The following is a 22,350-nucleotide window of genomic DNA, read 5'->3' on the forward strand; positions in this document are numbered from 1 at the left end:
GAACTGAGGCCTTGTCATGAGGATGTGGATCAGATCCTAGGGAAGGAACCTGAGTCTGCATCTCTGACAACTCCTGGTGGGTGCTGAGGCTGCTTGGCGGTGACCAGGACCCTGTCAGAAATGATGTGCTCGTTATAGGACAAGGACAAAACATCTGACTCTGAATTTAGGAAAAATTCCATCGGGACACGATGAAGGACAGAAGTTTCAGGTGAAGAGGCTGGGGTCCCTGAGCATGGTGTAGTGTGGCAGGAATAGGAAGGCAGTTCTCGGTTGTTGTGACAGTTGCTTTTGGCTTTTGAGGGCATTCGAGAAGACAGGAAGCATGCTGGTGAGATGGCACTTCACCAAATCTGATGACCTGGGTTTGATTCCTGTGACTCTACATGGTGGAAAGAGAACCAGCTTTTCAGTTTGGCCTCTGGTCTCCACACATGTGCTGTTGCACGCATGTTCACATACAGACAGATAAATACAAACATGGTTAAAACTTGTAAAAAGAACAAGCTGCCTTTTTATTCCACTACTAAAGGTTGCCCAAAATAGCCCATTTCTTAGAAATGGCAGCAAAGCTATGGGCACAGCAGCAGCATGGTTTCTTTCCTTCTGACTTCTTGAGCGGCTTGTGAATGAACCTTTAGGGAAGAACTGGCATCTTTCCCAGAGGCTGCCAGAACCACCTTCATCCTGAGAGCTGGCCTATAGCAATCCCATTCGGATTTTAGGAAAAGTATGCTAGCCGAGGGAAGCCTTTCTGGCTGAAATGTCATAAGAGGGGAGGGGAGAAGAACCAAGGGAAAGCCAAGACAGCTGAAATTAAGCTTCCAAGTGGCAGTTGAACAAAATAGAACAAAATGTTTGCAGTGAAAATTTCCAAAGGAATAAAAGAAAGATCTTCTCACTTAGTCAAAATTGTCTCTTTTGGTTATTTGGTTTGTTTTGGTTTTGTTGTTTTTGGTTTTTTGAGACCGGGTTTGCTTTGGAGGCTATTCTGGAACTCTTGCTCTGTAGCCCAGGCTGGCCTCAAACTCATAGATATCCACCTGCCTCTGCCTCTCGAGTGCGCTACCAACGCCCGGTGTCTTTTGGTTTTTATGATTCATTATTTCTCTCCCACTCTTTGTGAGGGTAGGGTGGGGGTACCCACAGACAGCCAGAAAAAGGAGTTGTGGGCCACCCAATGTGGGTGCTGGTAGCTGAACTTCAGTCTTCTGGAAGAGCCTCAAACACTCCTAATAGCTGAACCATTTCTTCAGTTCTTAAAGTTGAGTTCTTAAAGAGTTCCATATTTATTTGTTTGTTTTATATGTTTGTTTTAAAGATATGTTTTGTTTGGCAGTGGTGGCACCCATTTTTAATCCCAGCACTAAAGGCAGAGACAGGAGGATCTCTGAGACCAGCCTGGTCTACAGAGCGAGTTCCAGGACAGCCAAGGCTACATAGTGAGACCTATGTAGAAGTGAGACACAGAGAAGCCCTATCTTGAAAAAAAAAAATTAATAGATAAATAAATTCTAAAAGAGGCTCTGGTATGTGCTTAGACGTTAGAAAATTTAAACAGTGGTCTACTGCCAAGCCTAACAACCTCCATGCAGTCCCTGGAATCTGACTCCCACCCTTGTCTGCTGACCCCACACCTGTGTTTTGGCATGCGTGTGGCACACATTTACATGTGCACACACATAGTGAGGAAGTAATGATGATTTAAAAGCTGGTCGTGATAGCTCACACCTTTAATCCCAGCACTTAGGTGTGGGCAGGCAGGTCTCTGTGAGTTCAAGGACAATCTGGAGTTCCAGGCCAGCCAAGGCTACATAGTGAGACCCTGTATTAAGATGATGATGATGAGGGAGCTGGAGAGATGGCTTGGTGGAGAAGAGCACTTGTTGATCTTGCAGAACCAGGTTCTGTGCACCACTTGTATGCCTTATGCCTGCAGAGGCCATAGCGGGTGTGGCATCACCTGGAACTGGAGTTACAGACCATTGTGAGTTGCCTGCTGGGACTCTGGCTGCCATCTCTCCAGCCAGCGCCTAAGCACTTGGTTTGCAAAACACTCTCCTTGAGAAGAACTCTGTCTGCCTCTGCTTAGCTCATGAGAAATATGTCTTCCCCTCCAGGAAGGTTGTGCAGGGCCAGCCTTCCCTGTGCAGGGGCTGCTGCATTTCCCACAGACTCAGAGCGGCACTGTAATGGGTTCCCTGCTGGAGCTGAAGTCGCCAACAGGCCATTGGCCTGGAGACCTCTTGTGCTCCTCATTCCTCTCCGCCTGGGACTTACAGACATCAATGAGGCCTATGTGGAGACGCTGAAGGTGAGTCTTAAGAACAGTTCTTAACCTGGGCCCCATGCTTCCAATTTTTCATCTGTTTCAGTGTGGTCAGTTAGCTATATCTCTAGGAGACGGGCAGGAAAGGCCTTAATCTCATAGGTGATGCCGAGAATTTCAATGTCTAGAGCTTTATAAAGGGTTTTCAAGACAAGTCAGCCTGTTGTTGGCATCAGGGTCTTATGTCTCTACCAGGTCTCTGCTGTGCCCTTCCTGGGTATCCCTTGAGCCTCTACTTAGGACTGGATCAATGGTTCTCAACCCATGGGCTGTAACCCCTTTGTGGGGATTGAACAACCCTTTTACGAGGGTCCTGTATCAGATATATCCCGCACAACATGAGGAGCTGTATTAAAGGGTTGCAGCATTAGGAAGGTTGAGAACCCTCCACTGGTGTGGAGAGTGGGTAGCCCCATGAGGATGGGAACTGCAGACAAATACCTACCTCTTTGCTTTCTCCCACCCTCATCACTAAACAAGCCGCACTTGAGAGCCTTATTAAAATCTTTAACTTTTAATCGCCTCTCCATATTCAGGTAAAACCAAGTACAAAGTCTCTCACTTACCTTGGTCTTGTTCTGTCCTTCCATATCCCTTGACTGTCCTGACCATTCCCTCTGCTGTAGGTCCCAAGATCACTTCCTCTGTCACTTCTGCTTCCCGCCACTGATTTCCCATTTTTATCTGACTGGCCTCCTGTGTCATTTCTCCATTCCCATTGGGTCAGACTGATGTCTGGCCAGGCTACCTCTCCAGTGTACTTCTTACATTTCCCACTCAACACCTGCATGTTAGTCCACAAGCTGTTCCCCGCTGCCATCACCTCTCCAAAGTTTACCCAGAATGAACTGTAAGGCTGTGGTGTGTGCTTTTGTACTGCCTGTACTGGAAGCGCTTTGGGATATGTCTTCTTGGTTTTGGAGAGGGTGGGGGTTTGAGGCAGGGTTTCTCTGTGGCTTTGGAGGCTGTCCTGGAACTAGCTCTTGTAGACCAGGCTGGTCTCTAACTCACAGAGATCCGCCTACCTCTGCCTCCCGAGTGCTGGGATTAAAGGTGTGCACCACCAACGCCCGGCTGGGCTATGTCTTCTTGTTTTTCTTCTTGTGTCATTCAGGTAGGCCTCTGGAGACCATGGCCTGCCTGTACTGCACTAGTTAGTGTTGGGACTGTGGAGGGGACAGTCCTCTTGCGTGCTGTTGCGAGGCCAGTGTGCTCAGTGGCCTTCCCTCTTCTCTCCTGCAGCACTGTTTCATGATGCCCCAGTCCCTGGGTGTTATCGGAGGGAAGCCCAACAGTGCCCACTACTTTATTGGCTATGTGGGTGAGTCTGATTTGCATGCTATGGGTTCCCAGGGATGATCTGTCTCCCCGAGGATGGGTTTTTTCCTGTGGAGTTGTATTGTTAATTCACTTGCTTCCCCCTGGCTCATTGTGGTGACGTGTACCCCACTCCCCCTGATATTTTGACTGCTGACTCTGATAGGGTGGGTCTGGATTCTGGCCTGCTCCCTCCCTCTTGCCCAGCTCTAGCCAGCTGTCTCTGACTTCTCTATCATCTTGTCCAGGTGAGGAGCTCATCTATCTGGACCCCCATACTACGCAGCCCGCAGTGGAGCTGACTGACAGCTGCTTTATCCCTGATGAGAGCTTCCACTGCCAACACCCCCCCTGCAGGATGGGCATCGGAGAGCTCGACCCATCCATTGCTGTGGTATGTTCCAACCAGGCAAACTCCTAGGCAGCTGTTGAGACATTCTGGGCCAGTTGTGCAGTGGGATATAAAGGCAAATGTCTACATTTTAAGAGTTTCCAGCATTTTGGAGTGTTAGGTTTATATAGTGAAGGATCCTCTTTATCCTCCCTGAGTGTGTGCACGAGTGTTGCCTGGGCCAAATGTGAGGGCGTGTTTTCCTACGCTGTAACATGCAAATGACAGCTCGTTAGTTTTCATCGTCATCATTTTGTTGTTTGTTCACTTAATGTATTCCCTTGAATAAGCTTCTCCATCTCTCTTTTTGATGATATAGTAGGGATTTTAGATGATTTATATAAACCTGCCCACTCGAAATGTGTTTGGGGAAAGAGGATGCAGAACCAAAAATGTCAAAACAGTGCCTTACCCAGGAAAGTCATTGCCTAGATAGGCTGCACGTCCTGTTGCTCATTGGCCAAGAGTTCAGTGTGTCTAGTACCAATATACGGCACTCACACAGACACAACACCCAGTGTGCACTCTGCCACATGTGCCCCTCCCAAGTTCTGTGGAGAGTAGGCTGGGGCTCTGGCTCAGACCTCCTGCAAAAAGAAGCCACTGGTGAATCCTCGGCTAACTAGAGTGTGTGTGCATTACAGTACGTGCCTCTCAGCCCCTTAGTGACTAGTTTTGATGTTCTACCACTGCCTAGACAGCTACCCTTATAGAAGATGCTAGACACACGGGGCTGGCAGGTGCAGAGCACCAAGTGTGAGCCCCAACCCCAGCTTTTGAGAGCTGAGATTGAAGGGAACACATGGTGGAATCACTGTCTCTGGTCACCATGGGGTAGGCCTCCCATCATTGGGCAGTGTCTGTGTGTGTGAACCAAAGCATGGGCAGAGCAGACAGACAGCCTGGCACAAATTGGCAAGTGCGTGCCATGATCTCTGTGACAGAGATCACAACTTCATGCTCATATGGGTGTAGTCACTATTCTCACAATCGTTTTCATTTTAGGGATTTTTCTGTGAGACTGAGGAAGACTTTAATGATTGGTGTCAACAAGTCAAAAAGGTCTGTAGCTGCCCCTGTCCAGAGCCAAGATGAAACTTCTGGGGACCCAGGCAACGAGGTGGCTGGGATAAAGGGAATTTCTTTGCATGGCCTAGCTAGCAGCCCCATTTCCTGGTTGCTTGGGGAGTTTTGTTCCTGCCTCACACATGTGGGCAGGCTGAGCGGGGCAGGTGCCTCACAGTGCTGTTATGATTTGATCACCTCTTACGTCAGTTTTGCACATTAACTTTGTGGTAGGGTTCTGGCCCACTCACCTGCCTCATTTGGTTATGGGGTGGCAGTAAATCTTATGCCAAAGGCTGCCCTCCACCAGTTCTTTCCTGGTGTCTCCCCTGTGCCTTCTATGATCACGTATGCCTCATGGGTGACAGCCTGTGCTGTGTTGACCACTTGGTCTATGCTGCAACCTTTGGTGTGGATACCACTTCCATTTTCTTACCTGTGAAATTAGAGCTCTGCAGGCTGGAGGCTGCAGTGACTTGTCAAGGTGCACCTAACAGCTGTGTCTCACTGGCAGCTATCCCTGCTTGGTGGTGCCCTGCCCATGTTTGAGCTGGTGGAACAGCAGCCTTCCCATCTGGTCTGCCAGGATGTCCTAAACCTGTCCCTAGGTAAGTGCTCATGCTGCAGAGCCAAGTCTAGGTGGGATGGCCTCCTAGCCCCGTCTCTTGGTTCATGTAGTCTGTGCCTGCCACAAGCCCTTCGGGTCTTGGTCTTTTTCCTCTTAATCATTAATCTTTATATGATCCCCAGATATAAACAGTTGTTGACAGGACCCTGTCGAGCACCCCATGCCTTAAACCCTGAGCTTGGCAGCAGCACAATAGGTCCATATTCTACCAGGGGCTGCTGACTGAGACATGTTCCACAGGTTTCTGGGGTTTTTGTGATGATGAGGTCCAGTGTAAAAGCCACTGGGGATGAGCAGTCCTGGCTCTTTGGCCTATAGCTGGAGGCAGCTTGGATCTTATGGGCCAGCACTGTAGAGTTCAGGGACTGGCCTTGGGAGACAGTGGATGGAGGCCTGGCCAGACTGCTCATTCCTCAGCTGGTACAAGGAGTGGGTGCCCTCATCCTCTGGGCTGCTGCCAGAACCCATCACTTGTCTGTTGGCAGGAGACCGATGCTGTTCTCTTCTCTTTCATGGAGTTCCCCTCCCTCTTTAGGGCCTTGTCACTTGCTCCTGGTCTGGACCCCTTTATGTCTGTGGAGACTCTCCGGTCAGGAAGGGGCTTACAGGGCCTGTTCTAGTTTGTCCCTCTCCTAACATCTTCCCAGATGACACACATGCATGCCACCTCCCGAGAGATGCTAATGTTCTGTCTTGCTCCTTCCAGATTCTTCTGATGTAGAGAGGCTGGAGAGGTTCTTTGACTCTGAAGATGAAGACTTTGAAATCTTAACCCTCTGAAAGTCCTGGGGTTGGGGAATGGCCTCCATGGCCCTCATTGGGGTGCTTTGAGAACCCAGACTGCCTTGGGCACTCAGTGTCCCCGCATTCCATCCACCCAGCCCACCCCTGCCGAGTGCTGTGCGCCTGTGCCACCTCTGTCCAGAGGGCCTGCTCTGCTCATGGACCAAGGACTGCGGTGCTTGGAGGCCTTACTGCTTGGAGTCAGACTGCCTAACCCCAAACACACCAAGGGCCTGTCCACATAAGAAGGCCTAGTCAGGAAGAGCCGCGGGTCAGGAGCTTCCAGAGTTCTCACTTGACACTGCCAGCCCTGGTCAGCACGTCAGCTTTGGTCCTGCTTTCTCCTGGGCACCTGGGTCTGTGGTTTATTTGGCATTAAAGCCCTGTTTGAAGTTGTTTAACAAAGACATGAATTTCTGGGGCACTTCCCAGGTCAGGGTTCAAGGCCTGCAGGTTGACGAGTACAGAGAGACAGCCACAGCATGGCCTCATTCCGCTGGGCAGGGTGAGCTCTGGGCTGTCTCCTCCACCCAGTGTGATTATCAAGGGCTACCTCAGTGGGAGAACATATGGAAAGAACTACAGCAAGGCTGCTACTTGCTTTGGAGAGAAAGTATTCCAGTGGGGAATGCGGAAAACCCAAAGAAGACAGTGTGTGGGCAGTGTGGACACCTGAGCCATGGGGCAGCTGACAAGCTCCCAGGGCATCTGGAGCCGTGGTCCTAAGGTTCCCCATTAGGACCTCACTAGGGAAGAGGTTTGTTTCCTGTAAGGGGCTGATGCATTTTCCAGTCACACTGCCTGCTGCTGTTAGCTTTCCACCTTAGGAGGGCTTCCCCCTGGGAGGAGAAGAGGGGAGCAGAGCTACTCTTCGCTTGTGACACTGTGCCTGCTGGTGGTAGGGTGCACACTGCTACTTGAGCCTAACATGTTCTTGCCCTTCTCAGAAACCCTCCAGGGTAACAGAATTTTAGATGGTTTGGGGCCAGAAATGCTAAAGAGCTATGGCTCTTGGTGCATGGTAGACATTTAAACAGCAGGGAGCTCCAGGCGCTAGCAGGCAGTGTCCAGACCCTCCTTGGCACTCGCTTCCATATCTGCCACCTCCTCACCCTGGCTTTCTGGGCCTTCAAGCTTTGATGCTCTAGGACTACTGTCTTAGAGGCCTTCCCTCCCCTAGGAGATATGACAGGGCATGACAGCGTGGGATGGCCCTTGTAGGAGCTTTTGCATAAAGCCCTTTCCTAGGAGCCTCCCTACTAATGGGTGGAGCCGGAGCTGCTCCTTGATGGCCTATGCCAGATAAGGCAACTCTTCAGTGGCCCACAAAGTAACAAGGGATACCCCCCTGCTCACCAAGTGGTTAACGTAATTTATTTCCTCTTACTCTTTCTCCTACATCTGGTTCCTTAGCTTCAGGTGGGATGGGGCTGGGGGGAAGGCCAGGACAGTTTCCATTCCTCTGGAGCTCTACTTCCTGGGTCCAGTAGCCATTGTGCTATGACCCAGGGTCTTGCTGATGGTACCAAGGATGGATGTGTAGAACACCACAACCTGAGGGAACTCTCAGGGCTTGAGAAAGGCTTCCTGAGGTTGTTCATTCTTAGTAGTGTAGTTTGCAATTCTTAATGGTAAATAATAAGTTTCAGTAGAAAACAAAGTTTATGTGTGTGTGTTGATTTTTTTTCCTCCAGTTATAGTTGGCTGTGATTTTAGTGTGGACAGGTACAGATTTTCCCATTTTGGACATGTAGAGCCTGCCCTGCCTCTGGCTTAGCTGTGTAGCCAATGTCTGTTTTCCCTCATATTGAGTAAAAATGTGTCCCTAAAAGGAAAAGATACAAGGAGAACATGATTTTTTAAAAAAAGAAAAGAAAAAAGAGCCAGGGGGCTGGAGACATGACTCAAGAGTTAGGAGCTCTGACTTTTCTTCCAGAGGACCAGCCCCTACAACTGGCAGCTCACAACTGCTTATGACTCCAGCTCCAGAGGATCTAACCCTCTCGCCTCTGTGGGCACATACACATAGAAATAGTAAAAATCTTGCTTAAAGCCAGGCGTTGGTGGCACATACCTTTAATCCCAGCAATCCGGGAGGCAGAGGCAGGCGGATCTCTGTGAGTTCCAGGCCAGCCTGGTCTTCAGAGCAAGTGCCAGGATAGGCTCCAAAGCTACACAGAGAAACCCTGTCTCAAAAAACCAAAAAAAAAAAAAAAAAAAAAAAATCTTGCTTAAGCCAGGCGGTAGTGTCATGCACCTTTATTCCTAGCACTGGGGTAGGGTGGGCAGAAGCAGGAGGATCTCTGTGAGTTTAAGGACAGCCTGGTCTATAGTTTCAGGACATCCAGAGCTACACAGAAAAACCATCTGGGGTGGGGGTATCTTGCTTAAAAAATGAAGGTGGTGAAAGACACCCACTTTGCCTCACCTCACCTCAGGTTCCCTCTAGGCAGGCTGTACCTGGCTTTGGCCTGGGGGACAGCCAGGGTACAAGTAGAAGACTGAGAATCATCTCATCCTGCCTGGTGAAGTCTTGGTGGGACAATTTCAGATGATGCCTCCCTGTTCTTGAGTCCAAATAAAGGAGAATTGCTGACCCAAGGACAATGACCCAAGGGGAGGTTCACCTCTCATTCTCTGCTGGCTTCTTAGGGCCTGTTGTGACCACACAGCACATGACATGACTCACTGCTAGAACTTGTTAAATTTTTGGAGGGCAAAAAATGCAGACAATGCTGGGCATTGGTGGCGCACGCCTTTAATCCCAGCACTCGGGAGGCAGAGGCAGGCCGATCTCTGAGTTCCAGGCCAGATTGGTCTCCAGAGTGAGTGCCAGGATAGGCTCCAAAGCTACACAGAGAAACCCTGTTTCGGAAAACCAAGAAAAAAAATGCAGACTATGACAGGACTTATTTCTCCACATCCAGAGGCTTCTACATTCCTCTCAGGCCTGCAAATGCTCTGTATCTCCTGACCTTGGGAGCTTGTTAAGAGGCCTGTGATGACCTAGCCTGGCTAATCCCCTCCTTTTTTTTTTTTTTTTTTTGAGTGCCTCATTGTATAGACCAGGCTAGCCTGGAACTCAAGATATCCACTTGATTCTGCCTCCTGAGTACTGGGATTAAAGGTGTACATCATCACACCAGGTAGCACTCAGCATCAAGATACTAACTATCCCATGCCATCCATCTATCCTCTTGATCCTGAGGGGGAAGGTGCTTCACCTCACCAGCAACTCTCTACACATACAGGCTGTATTCTGCCAGGAGATGTCAAATCACCCTGTTTTGGAGGGGTAATGTGAGAAGCTTGAGCAGCACAAATAAACCCAACAAAGTTATTACCAGTGGGTCTAGAATGTTGAGCATCATGTCTCTTGATAAGCCGGCAACGCCTGAGGACACAGACGCACAGCACGGAGCCTGGTAACATTGCTCCACCCCACAGCAGGCAGACCCATCTCTACAAATCCTTAGCAGAAGCCAATGAGGTCCATTTTCAAGTACATTTTTATTAGTTTCTGTAAAACACGTGATTCCCAACTAATTGATGTTTTTAGTGAACTCAAGGAAACTGCCCAGAGTTGCCACTAAAGTTCAGTATGGAAATACCATAACACCTTTAGCATCAAGGAGTGGGCAGAGGAAGATATTGCACGACTTGTCTGTATCACCAGAATCTCAGGTTGTGAGTGGAGGCTTGTAGGTCTCTTCTACTAAGTACTAGCTCCTGTTGAACAGTGGTGTGAGTCTTCTCCCTGCCTCCTAAGGCCCCAAGAACGGTATCTGCAGTGGAAGCTGCAGTTTATTTCCAAAGCTCCTCCAGTGGACTCTGTGCAGCACTGCGGATGGCGTCCTCAGAGAGCACCCGGATTTCTTCATGGACATCCTCAATGCTTTTGGAAGCATCAACCACCTGTCACCACAGTGAGACAGTGGAGAAGGATTACATCACCTTCCCTCTATTCCCAGTGTGCATGGTGACCCCAGGTGAGCCAGTGCCTGCAAAAGCCAACTTAATGCCTTCAGGGACCCTCCCTCCACAGCTTTCTCTGGACCTGGTGGTCTTGGCACACAGCAGCCTGTATACCCACCACATCCCAGACACGGAAGCCGGGTGCACTAGCTGCCCATCTTGCTCCTAAACAGACTGAGCAACTCTCCTCCTGTAAGAACAGGTTCCATACCAGGCATGGTGACCCACCCTTTATAGTTCCAGCACTCAGGAGGCAGAGGCAGACAGATCTACTTGGACTACATAGTGACTTCCAGAACAGCCAGGGCTATGTAGAGAGACCCTAAAACCCAGTTCCACCTTTCTTGAGGGAACTCCCAAGATGTCTGATAGATGCACAGCAGGGCCCCATCACCCTGGTTTGCTTTCTGTCCTCTTGGACAGACCTATCCATGTGCAAACCAGCAGAGTTTGAGTAAGTGTCAGCATCTCCAGGTCCTGCCTCCTGAAGGGGGTCCGGCATGGGGTTGGAAGAATAGCCCAGTGTTAGGTGAGACCTTAGGTTCTTTAGCTAGCACCACTACCACCACCAAAAAGTCTGTTGGCAGAGAACCACAATAGCGCCCCTGAGGTTTCACAGGTGGGTAACCTAACTAACCACAGCTGTGCCGATGTCGGCAGAGGGCAGACTACCACACAGCTTCTCAATGGCTGTTTTGTAACCAGGACTCACCTTCCAGTTCAGGTTTTTATCTTTCATGAGCTGCTGGAAACACAGCAGAACCTGCTCCTGGAAAGTCCCAGTCTCATAGCGCTCGAGACCGAACTCTCCCCGTGCAGCGGCGTCCAGCAATTGTAACTGCAGAAACAGGATCAGGTCAGGCTTGGGAAGGCCCACGTCTGGTTGTTTGCACCAATCCAGGGAAAAATTCTGCCAACAGTTAGAGAAAGCGAAACTGAATAGGTTATACAATCCTGGAAATAATAAGCTGGAAATAAGAGCTGCTGGCATCGCAGCTTGTGCTCCGCAGTCAGTCTATGAACTCATGACATCCTGGACCCGGTTTCAGAATAAGACATGGCATATGTAGACATTCTGGTGGTACATTCAGCCTACAAAGTCTGAGATGGAAAGGAGCTTGTTCTGTTTTTATCTGTATTCCTCCCGATAAGCACAGAAGGCAACTAGCAATCCCAGAAACTCACTGCACCCTCATGGTTGCCTGCCTGCTAGATACCATGTACACGGAAGCCCACTGCACGCTTGCCTACCTGATCTCATGTACATCTTCCCACTTACTCATCACCTTGTGAAAAATGTGTCTTCCAGAAGAAAAGTAGGACTAGAGGCCATCCTATCCCCCAGAAACACTGTAAGCTCAAGAAGTAACCCCAAAGACCTACAGGGCCAGTCATCTGCCCGGCTTCCTAATACAAACAAAATATTTCACTGGGGAAGGACTCCAACATATGTAAAAGGAACAGCAGAATTTAAAAGGTTATTGTCACTTAGCAATCTGTCATCCTCAAGGGCTATTATATGAAGACATGATCAGACCCCATCTGCTTCTTGATGAGAGGACCCAGCACTCTTACAAGTTTACACAAGTACAAGAGGAAAATGTAAAGCTAGGTGTGGCATCAGCACTTGCAAAATGGCAGCAGGAAGACTGTTCACACTCATCCTCTGCTACACAGTTCCAAATCAGGCTGAGCTGCAGGAGACCTCGTCTCAAAACCAAAACAAACCCAAACTCTGGCGCTTTGTCGATAGAAGCAGTTCAGGGTTATTATTGGCTATAGTGAGTTCAAGGTCAGCCTGAGACTGTCAAAAAAAAAGAAAAAAAATTAAAACAGTAAGGTTTGGGGGAGATGCTGGGCTTTGGTGGTGCATACCTGTAGTCCCAGTACACCAGAGGCAGAGGCAGGCAAGTCCGAGTTCAAGGCCACCCTGGTCTACAGAGTAAGTTCCAGGATAGTCAGGGGTACATTGAGAAACTGTCTCAAAAAAACAAAACAAAAAAACAAAAACAAAAACCAAAAAAAACCCACCACCACAACAAAAAAACACTAACGCAAAGATTTGGAGTAGATGAGCAAGCACATGCTTTACCAGAACTACATTTTCCTCATGGAGAGACAGCTCATGCTTTACCAGAACTACACTCTCCTCATGCGGAGATGGCTCAGCTGTTCTTCCAAAGGGCCCACGTTCAGTTCCCAGAACCCACATGGTGGTTAACAGCTCCCTGTAACACCAGTTTTGGGATATGGACATGACACCCTCTTCTGGCCTATGTGGATGCAAATGTGCACATGGAGGCAAAACACTCATACACATAAAAGTAAAATGAATACATCTTGAAAGCAATAAGAATAAAAAACTCGAGCTGGGCGTTGGTGGCGCATGCCTTTAATCCCAGCACTCGGGAGGCAGAGGCAGGTGGATCTCTGTGAGTTTGAGACCAGCCTGGTCTACAAGAGCTAGTTCCAGGACAGCCTCCAAAGCCACAGAGAAACCCTGTCTTGAAAAACCAAAAAAAAAAAAAAAAAAAAAAAAAAAAAAAACTCTTGGTACTCAGAATATTTTAAATGTGAATGTGGGAACTCCCACATCAAGAGACTTAAGGGACTGCATATATGCCTTAGTGGTAGAGCAATGGCTACTATGTGTGAGGCCCTAGATCAATTCCCAGCAGGAAAAAAACAAAAAACAAACACTCGGGCCACAGAGAAGGTTCAGCTAGTAAAGGCACTTACTTATTACCACATGGCCTGATACCTGAGTTAAATACCCAAAGCTCAGTTTAAGGAGAGAACAAGTTCTCCCAAGTAGGCCTCTGTTCTCTACATATATGCTGAGGCCCACATGCCCTGGCCTCCATCTATACACACAATAAATAAATAAATAAAGATAAGAGAGATATAAGAGGCACTTCAATGCATGGACCTTAGTCAGATTCTGGTTTAATAAACATACAAGGCAATTAGCCAGCTCTTGAGAGCTGGGAAACATGAACAACACATGTTCAGTGACAGATATCTGTGTTCGGGCAGGATGCAATTTTCTTGGACCAGAAGTGGTGCCTCTCTCCTATAATCCCAGCACTCAGAAGGCCGAGACAATAGGATTACAAGTCTGAGGCCAACAATATCTACCTAGTCAGCTCACCGTCCGTCAGTTTTGTCTACAAGAGACTCTGTCTCAAAAATAACAATTGTAGGTGCTGTAGAGATGGCTCTGGAGTTAAGAGCACTGGCTACTCTTCCAGAGGACCTGGATTCAATTCCCAGCACACAAATGGCAGGTCAAAATGGTTTGTAATGTCAGTTCCAGGGGATCCAATACCCTCTTCTGGTCTCCATGGGCACCAGACATACATGCAGACAAAACACCCATACAGATAAAGTAATTTAAAAAATCCAATCCTAGAACTAGAGAGTGAGTCTGAGGTCAGCCAGGACTACATAGTGAATTCCAGACCAGCTAGGAAGGGGCGAGCTAGGCCTGCAGCCCTTAATAGAGAGCCTTAGTCTAGGGAGTTTTCACTCCTTGGAGACTGATAGATAGGCTCTTGGACCCTGACTGGCCCAGCAGACAGACAGACAGACACACACACACACACCACACACTACATCTTAGGCGTATACCAAAACATTTATTAAGAACAACAATGCCACCTGATCCAGAGCAGAGGATGTGAGTGTCCTTGAAGCTGTGATACTACTGGGAGGTTTTTGTTGCCAAATACCTGAGGTTTAAAAACTAAAAAAGAATTGTCAGATGTGGTGGTGCAGACCTTTAATCCTAGCACTTGAGGCAGGGGGATCTCTATGATTTGTGGTGAGTCTGGGCTACAGTGAGACCTTGTCTTAAACACAAATGGCAGAACTGTTTTTAGAAGTAAAAAGGGGCAGTGCAGCCACCACCATTACACAGATGAAGCAATGTGGAGGAAGCAGAGGGATCAGGGAGGCGGCTTCAGTATCCTCGCCATTCTACAACCCCTCCCAAAGTGGGGCAGTGCATGAGAATCTAACAAGGAAATCTTCAGATGGAAAACACAACACTGTGTGTGAAAAACAAAATACAAGTGCATTTCTTTATTGATTAAGAACCAATTTAATCTCGAAAGAGAGTTAAAGGAATGCCAGAGCCATCAAATCCCTAAGAGAAACTTGCACACAGACTCATTGTGGTCGGTGACTCTGAAAATGAAGAAAAGCAGATCAGGGCCCACCTGGCAACCTGAAACAGATGCCACAGCGTACTCACCTCCTTGGCGCTAGTGAAGGCAACCCCAGAAAAGGCGTATCTATCCAAAACAAGGGTCACACCCTGGTTCAACTTTGCCTTAATCAATGGCCTGAAAAACAGAATGCTCTTGAGCCCTGGAACTGGTTTCCCAAAATATCCCAACTTGGAAATTCCATACAATGACAATTACAGCACAGTGATTTATACTTATTTACAAAACTGTACATCTTCTTTCTAGACAGTGCCAGTGGACACTTCCACCCTGCCCTGCCGAGGGAAAGAAGAACCAGCAAAGAGCACAGGATGGCAGAGGGCATGGGGAGCCAGAAGGTGAGGCTGACAACTGTGCCCAAGTCTGAATTGTAAGTATAAGAACAGACAAAATTAGGCAATGGTGGTGCTCTTAATTCCAGCATTTGGAAGGCAGAGGCAGGCGGATCTCTGTGAGTTCCAGGCTAGCCTGGTCTACAGAGATTCAGGACAGGCTCCAAAGCTACCCAGAGAAACCCTATTTCAAAAACCATAAATAAACAAACAAACAAACAAATAAATAAATAAAGCATCACTGAAACCACAAAGGCAAAGTCAGATTCATCTCACTTGGCACTCCTCACAGGAGGCATTCAGTTTTGATGGGGGTGGGGGAGAAGGTTGAAATAGGTCTGACTATGTAGCCCAGGCAGGCCTCAGACTCTTTGGTCTTTAGGGCATGATGGCACATACCTGTTAACTCCAACACCTGTGAGGCTAAAGCAGAGAATCCCAAGTTCCAAGCCAAACTAAACTACATATACAGCAGGACCTTTAAGAGTTTTCCTTTTTTAAGATTTATTTATTTTATGTATATGAGTGCTCTATCTGCATGTATGACTTTATGTTAGAGGGCATCAGATCCCATTACAGATGGTTGTGAGCCACCATGTGGTTGGATGGAATTGAACTCAGGACCTCTAGAAGAGCAGCCAGTGCTCTTAACCGCTGGCCATCTTTGCAGCCTCAGTTTTTTAATGTATGGAGCTAGACTCAGTAATGTGAACATAAAAAAAGAAATCAAGCCAAGTGGTAGCAACTCAAGCCTTTAATCCCAGCAATCAGGAGGCAGAGGCAGTGGATCTCAAGTATGAGACCAGCCTGATCTACAAATAGTATTTCAGGTCAGTCAGGGCTACACAGAGAACCCCTGTCATGAAAAAAAAAAAAAAAAAAAAAAAAAACAAGACAAACAAAAAATCTAAATCCAGATCTTACAAATTAACTTAATGTAGACCCTGGACCTAAATATGAAACAGAAAACTTCTGTAAAGAAAGAGAAAGAGAGCCAGGCGTTGGTGGCACACGCCTTTAATCCCAGTACTCGGGAGGCAGTGGCAGGCGGATCTCTGTGAGTTCAAGGCCAGCCTGGTCTCCAGAGGCAGTGCCAGGATAGGCTCCAAAGCTACACAGAGAAGCCCTGTCTCGAGAAAACAAAAAAGAGAGGCTGGGTGGTGGAGCATGCCTTTGCTCTCAGCACTAGGGAGGCAGAGGCAGGCGGATCTCTTGAGTTCAAGGCCAGCCTGGTCTACAAAACTACACTGAGAAACCCTGTCTCCAAAGCTGAAAGATATCCAGGGTGGGGGTGGGGTGGGGGTGGGGTGTTTGGCAGATCCCTTCAAATTGAGGCCAGCCTGGAGCTAGTTCTAGGACAGGCAGGGTTACACAGAGAAACCCTTTCTTGAAAAACAAAACAAACAAAAAAAGAGATCTAGAAGATTCTGGTGCACACCTTTAATCCCAGCACTTGGGAGGGCAAATCTCTTTGAGTTGGAAGTCAACCTGGTCTACAAAGCAAGTTCCAGAACAGCCAGGGCCACACAGAGAAGAAACCCTGTCTTAAACCAAGAGAGAGAGAGAGAGAAAACCTGGATGCCCTTGGGTTTGACAACACTAAAGATCAAATCCATGCAAGGACTGACACAAAATTAAGAAGCTGTGCTGTGCAAGAGACTATCAAACAAATGAAAATGCAAACCCCAGAGTGGGAGAATGCACAGAAGGCATTTCTGACCAGCTAAGGATGCCTCCTTAAAATCCAACAAAGAAAACAGTGGGCACTTAAAGGCAGGAGGCTTGCCTTTAATTAGAGCATGCCCTGGGCTACAGAGGGAAACACTATATCTGTAAAAAGAAAAAAAAGTTAGGGGCTATGGAGATGGCTCTGTGGATAACTTGTTTGTCATGTAACAATAAGGACTTGAGTTTGGATCCCCAGAACCCAAAATTAGTGAGCTCAAGGTTCAGTAAGAAACCTTGTCTCAGCTGGGTATGAGGCCAGCCTGGGCTACAAGTTAAAGGATAATCAGGGATGTTATACAGAGAAACCCTGTCTCAAAAAAAAAAAAACCCTAGGAACCCATCTCAGGGCTGGAAAGATGGCCCAGCAGCTAAAAACTCTTGCTGTTCTTGCAAAGGGTTCAGATTTGGTTCCCAGCACCCACATGGAAGCTCACAACTGTCTGTAACTCTAGTTAGAGATCGGGCTACAGGCATGAATGAGGTGTACAAGCGCATTTACACTACAGAATGTATATATATATATATATATAATATATATATATATATATATATTATATATATATATATCCACACATGTGTTCACACACATGCCACGCACAGAGATCTGCAAGTTACAAGGGGGAGCAGTGATCAGTGAGCCAATGTTTACACTTGTTCCCAGCGATTTGCAGAGAAGAGCAGGTGCACGGAGTGGTCCTCCAGGTCTGTTTTCTTTTCTAGGTAGGAACTCAGGAGCTTGCCGATTTCTGTTGATCTTTCTAGAAAGAGAAAATTGCAAAGGCTACGTAAGTGGGGCTTTTCACTTAAACTATACGATAATCTACACTGCAGTTTTCCAGTTGAACTCCTATCTAACTCTAAGCTTTATTAAACCTCTAGACAGGTTTGGACCATCTCTGAAGAAGCCAGGAGTTTCCCTGAGAGAACGCAGTGTTGTGCAGAAACCATATTAGTAAGTCTTGATTTCAAAAGTACTCTTGGGCCGGAGAGATGGCTCAGAGGTTAAGCGCACTGGCTGCTCTTCCAGAGGTCCCAGGATCAATTCCCAGCAAGCACATGGCAGCTCACAACTGTCAGTAATTCCAGTTTCAGGGGAATCTGACCCCTTCATACCAATGCAAATACAAAAAAGTTAAAATTAATTTTTAAAAAAGAGTACGTGTAAGACTTCTGACTGCATGGTTTGAAGATTAGAATATCCAACAAAGCATTTTCCGGATCCCCTACATACTTAATGTGTAGGATTAGTTCCAGGGCAGAGGGTGAAGGCCAGGGATCAATCTCATGTTCTTTTTTCAGAAGCAATCCACTTTGTGTTTTCGGAGAGGGTCTTCCACTGGGACCTGAAGCCAGGCAACGTGCCTGTCTCCACCTCTCCAGGGTTAGGATTATAAGCAATTATACCGGCTTTTTACCTACAAGTCTCTACTCGGGTCCTCATTCCAGCGTGCATTTTACCAGCCAAGCCATCTCCAGCAGCCCCGAAGTGTCGCTGCCCACGGTGAGCCGGGCCCTCCTCCATCAACAAGCAATCAAGCAACTGCCTCACAAGCTTGCCCTGCAGGCCAATTTTCTCAACTGAGAGTCGCTCTTCCCAAACGACTCCAGCTTGTGTCAAGGTGACCTAAAACCAGCCAGCACACCCATGCACAACAGCAAGCGTTCTAAGCGTTTTTAAAAATACCAAAAGGGAGAGGGAGAGAGCAGTCGAGGCCCGCCGCCCCGCGCCCCGCGCGCACCGGGGAAACGCAGCAGCTCGGCTCTGTGGCCCGCGGCGCACAGCGCCGTCACCAGCCTGCGGCCCTGCGTGGTCTTGCCGGCGCGGTCCACGCCCTCCAGCACGATGAGCGCCCCGCGACGCGATGCCATCGCCGCCGCCACCGCCGCCTCCACCGCCGCCGCGAGCTCCCGCCAACCTGTCAGGTTCCCGCCAACGTCAGAGGCAGCGCAAGGCGGGAGCGCACAGTCCCGGCCGCCCCGCCCCGCCCCGCCCCTTCCGGCGGCCGGCCGGGTCCTGCAGCCTGCGGGAAAGCGATTCCGGACGTTGCGTAGCCGGGGTCCCAGCCTCCTGGTGGCCGCCCTCTCGCGGAACTTCCGTTCGCAGCGCCTGCGAGCGCCGATCTGACCGGGCTGGGACAGTGCCGGCTCCGGTCACGTGGGAACCCTACGGCAGGGACGGGATCAAATGCAAGCGCGGGCTCTAAGAGTGTCTTGTCGCGGGAGAAGAGCCGCCTTATGGTTCCCGCTCCGAAGCCACTCCCAGGATGTCAGAGCGCCAGGAGTGGTGGCTGTCGTTCTAGTGTTGCTGGGGTTGTGTTGACAACCCAGGGACAGGAGCCGAGGGGTGGTGGCCCAGCCTGGTCTACAGAGCGACTTCCAGGACAGCCAGGGCTACACGGAGAAACTCGAAAAACCAAAGAAAAGAAAGAAAACCCAGAGACATGCATTGGTGATATGAAATGGCCAGAACTGGAAAATTCTCACTTTCTTTTTGCTTTGCCCCTAGAAATGTTTTTATGGAAAAGATTAAAGCTAGGAAAAATATATGTGCAGGACGCAGGCAAACTTCTGTGAGTTTGAGGCCAGTTTGATCTCCGTAGCAAGTCCCAGGACACCCAGGGCTTTATTGTGAGTCCCAGCCTCAAAGAAAACAACAGCACCCTGGAGGCTGAGGCAGAAGGATCCCGAGTTAAAGGCTAGAGTGGGTTGTGCTTCAGTAAGCCTGGTTAGGGAAGTACTCACTTGGCGGAGTGCCTGCCTAACATGAATGAAGCCCTGGGTTCCATACCCAGCACAGAAAAAGCTGGATATATTGAGTGGCGTATTTTATAATCCTGGTACTTGGGAGGTAGAGGGAGGGTCAGAATTCCATGTCTGTGCAAACATCTGAACTGCTACCTAGTCAAGGTACTCGGATGCCAGATATGTTTTTTGTTTTTGTTTTTCGAGACAGGGTTTCTCTGTGTAGCTATGAAGCCTATCCTGGCACTCGCTCTGGAGACCAGGCTGGCCTGGAACTCACAGAGATCCGCCTGCCTCTGCCTCCCAGTGCTGGGATTAAAGGCATGCGCCACGAACGCCGACTCGGATGCCAGATATGTAAACATGTTCAGCATAAACATTATTAGCAGTCACAAATTAAAACATAATTTCACACTGCTTCTACAATAGCCCAGACCTACAGTTCCAACAATACAGTCTGCTGGTGAGGTTTTGGTGCAGAGAAAACTGTCAACGCTGATGAGAAAATGAAAACATTGTGTATGCGCCACTTCGGAAGACAGCAGGACTACTCCTCTACTCTTAATATATGGCCAATATTTACTCAGATTAGTTGGAAACTATGTCTACAGAAAATCCGGCACAATAATGGTTTTATCAGTTCTATCCATGCTTGCCTAAGTATGGAAGCAGCCAAGATGCCCTCCAACAGGAGAACTGATAAACTGGGTGTTTACACAGTCGAATGCTTTTCAAGTAAAAAAAAAAAAAAAAAGAAAGAAATGAACTATTAAGCCATACTAGGACATAGGAGAACCTGAAAATGCATAATGATAAGTGAAGCCAGTCTGAAAAGATGGTACAATGTAAACCCTGACTACATAGCATTCTGGAAAAAAGCAAAACTACAGAGATTTTAAAATGTTTACTGGTTCCAAGAATATGTGTGGGATGTCCCATACTGTAGTAGACCGGAGGAATTTAAGGCAGTGGAATGTTCTTCAGGGTGCTGTGAGAGGAATACTTAATATGTATTTGTCAGAAATATTAGACCACAGTGAGTGGACTCTCATAAACTGTGGACTTCAGTTAATAATGTATCGATATTGTTTCATTAACTATAACAAAGTTACCATGAGAATACAAAGATATGGACCTGGACGAAAAGTGAAGACCATTGGTTTAATGTTTGGAGTGGAAAACTTTTTTTTTTTTTACTTGTGAGACAGGGTTTCTCTTTGGCTTTTGAGGCTGTTCTGGAACTAGCTCTTGTAGACCAGGCTGGTCTCGAACTCACAGAGATCCACCTGCCTCTGCCTCCCGAGTGCTGGGATTAAAGGCGTGCGCCCGGAAAACATTTTAAATTCCTGTGTAGTTTGAATTTTTTATAGAATAAAGGCTTCTAAGGTTGGAAATAAAGTTCACTTGGTAGAATCCTTACCAGGCAATCACAAAGTCCTGGGTTTGAGCTCAGACACCAGGTAAACTGGATATGGTGGCACTTGGATGGATGGTAGAGGCTGGAGGATCAGCTCAAGGTCATTGTTGGCCACACATTCAGATTGAGGGCTACATGTTCCCCAAAATTACACTTTAAATAATGAGGACCCTGGGCCAGGCAGTGTGTTGGCTCTTGCCCTTAGTCCCAGCACTGGGGAGGCAGAGGCAGCTGATGTATGAGTTCAAAGCCAGCCTAGTCTACTACCTTAGCAAGTTTGTGCATAGCCAGAGCTACATAATAGGGAAACCCTGTCTCAGAAAACCCAAAAGAAAAGGGAAACCCCTGGTTTTGAGGGGGCTGAAGAGATGGCTCAGTTTAAAAGCTGCTCTTGCAGAGGAACTGGGTTCATTCTCAGTATCCACCTGGTGGCTCACACACTCTAGTTTCAGGGGATCTGATTCCCTTTTCCGGCTTTCCTGGGCACCAAGCATGCACGTGATGCTCATATATACATGTGTGAAAAACACTCATACACGTAAAAAAAAAAAAAAAACTAAAAAATTGTACAACCAACAATCTGAAAGGTTGAGGATGTGAGGGGTAGTTCCCACACTGTCGCTGTAGCCCCAGCTGCCCTTGACCCTCGGCCTTTTAGGATACGTGCTTCTGACCAGCGTGAAGTTACAGAGCACAAGCAGGATTGGCACGTGGCACCTAAAATTTCGCCCATGAAACTTTGCTGGAGATAATTTCCTAATCTTAGCAGGTTCTGTGTGGCAGAGAGATACATGGTGACTGGCAAACGCATCCACGATAACACCGAGTAAGGTTCAGACACAGAGGGAGCACACACGATCCCACCATCTGACATACTGAAGTGGCAGCCCTCCCCTTTTGTTTTTAGAGACAGGGTTTCTCCATGTAGCCTTGGCTGTCCTGAACTCACCCTGTAGACCTGCCTAACCTCGAACTCAGAGATCCGCCTGCCTCTGCTGTGCTGGGATTAAGGCGTGTGCTACCATAGCCTCGCTAACTTCATTTTTTTTAAGTAAAAAAAAAAAAAAATTGTGACGAGGTCTAGCTAGTGTGGGCGGCATAGGACTCGTTATGTAGACAGGACAGTCCTTGAACTCATGGAGATACACCTGCTTCTGCACGTGCCGCCACGCCCGGCTTTTCTAGGTTTTTTTTTTGGGGGGGGCAGGCATGGAGGTGTGCATGGCTTCTTCACCACGTGTGGGCACGCCCCTTCGGGGCCACACAGCAACAAAGAGCATCAGTGTTTTAACCAAGGCCCGCGCGAGTGGGAGCGTGTGTATGGGAGGGTGTGGCGGGTGTGTTTATGCGTGAGTGTGTGTGAGGGTGTGGCGGGTGTGTTTATGCGTGAGTGTGTGAGCGTGTGTGTGTGTGA

At 48.2% G+C, this 22,350-nt stretch overlaps 2 protein-coding genes across 4 annotated transcripts in view; one reads left to right on the forward strand and one right to left on the reverse strand.

Annotated features, from left to right (window-relative positions):
* Atg4b (autophagy related 4B cysteine peptidase) overlaps positions 1–8,173 on the forward strand; it is a 35,372-nt gene extending 27,199 nt beyond the window's left edge. For both annotated transcript variants that reach the window (XM_027397681.2, XM_035441155.1), the window contains 6 exons: positions 2,121–2,314; positions 3,572–3,650; positions 3,895–4,040; positions 5,043–5,099; positions 5,617–5,710; positions 6,437–8,173. In XM_027397681.2, coding sequence (XP_027253482.1) covers positions 2,121–2,314; positions 3,572–3,650; positions 3,895–4,040; positions 5,043–5,099; positions 5,617–5,710; positions 6,437–6,510 — 644 coding nt within the window. In that variant the 3' untranslated portion in view covers positions 6,511–8,173. The remainder of the gene's footprint in view (positions 1–2,120; positions 2,315–3,571; positions 3,651–3,894; positions 4,041–5,042; positions 5,100–5,616; positions 5,711–6,436) is intronic.
* A 1,831-nt stretch (positions 8,174–10,004) lies between these two features.
* Dtymk (deoxythymidylate kinase) lies at positions 10,005–18,736 on the reverse strand. 2 transcript variants are annotated; one of them, XM_027397684.2, is made up of 5 exons: positions 18,517–18,718; positions 17,427–17,535; positions 14,744–14,834; positions 11,201–11,398; positions 10,005–10,428 (listed from the first exon to the last, which is right to left on the reverse strand). In XM_027397684.2, the coding sequence occupies exons 1-5, from the start codon at positions 18,644–18,646 to the stop codon at positions 10,318–10,320; spliced, it is 639 nt and encodes a 212-aa protein (XP_027253485.1). In that variant the 5' UTR covers positions 18,647–18,718; the 3' UTR covers positions 10,005–10,317. The 2 variants fall into 2 exon arrangements, 1 of the variants encoding a protein (XP_027253485.1); XR_004768749.1 differs by lacking the exon at positions 10,005–10,428 and having other exon boundaries at positions 11,347–11,398; positions 17,376–17,535; positions 18,517–18,736.
* Positions 18,737–22,350: the final 3,614 nt, after the last annotated feature.

The sequence above is a fragment of the Cricetulus griseus genome, chromosome 2 (genome assembly GCF_003668045.3).
Source record: "Cricetulus griseus strain 17A/GY chromosome 2, alternate assembly CriGri-PICRH-1.0, whole genome shotgun sequence".
NCBI lineage: Eukaryota > Metazoa > Chordata > Mammalia > Rodentia > Cricetidae > Cricetulus > Cricetulus griseus.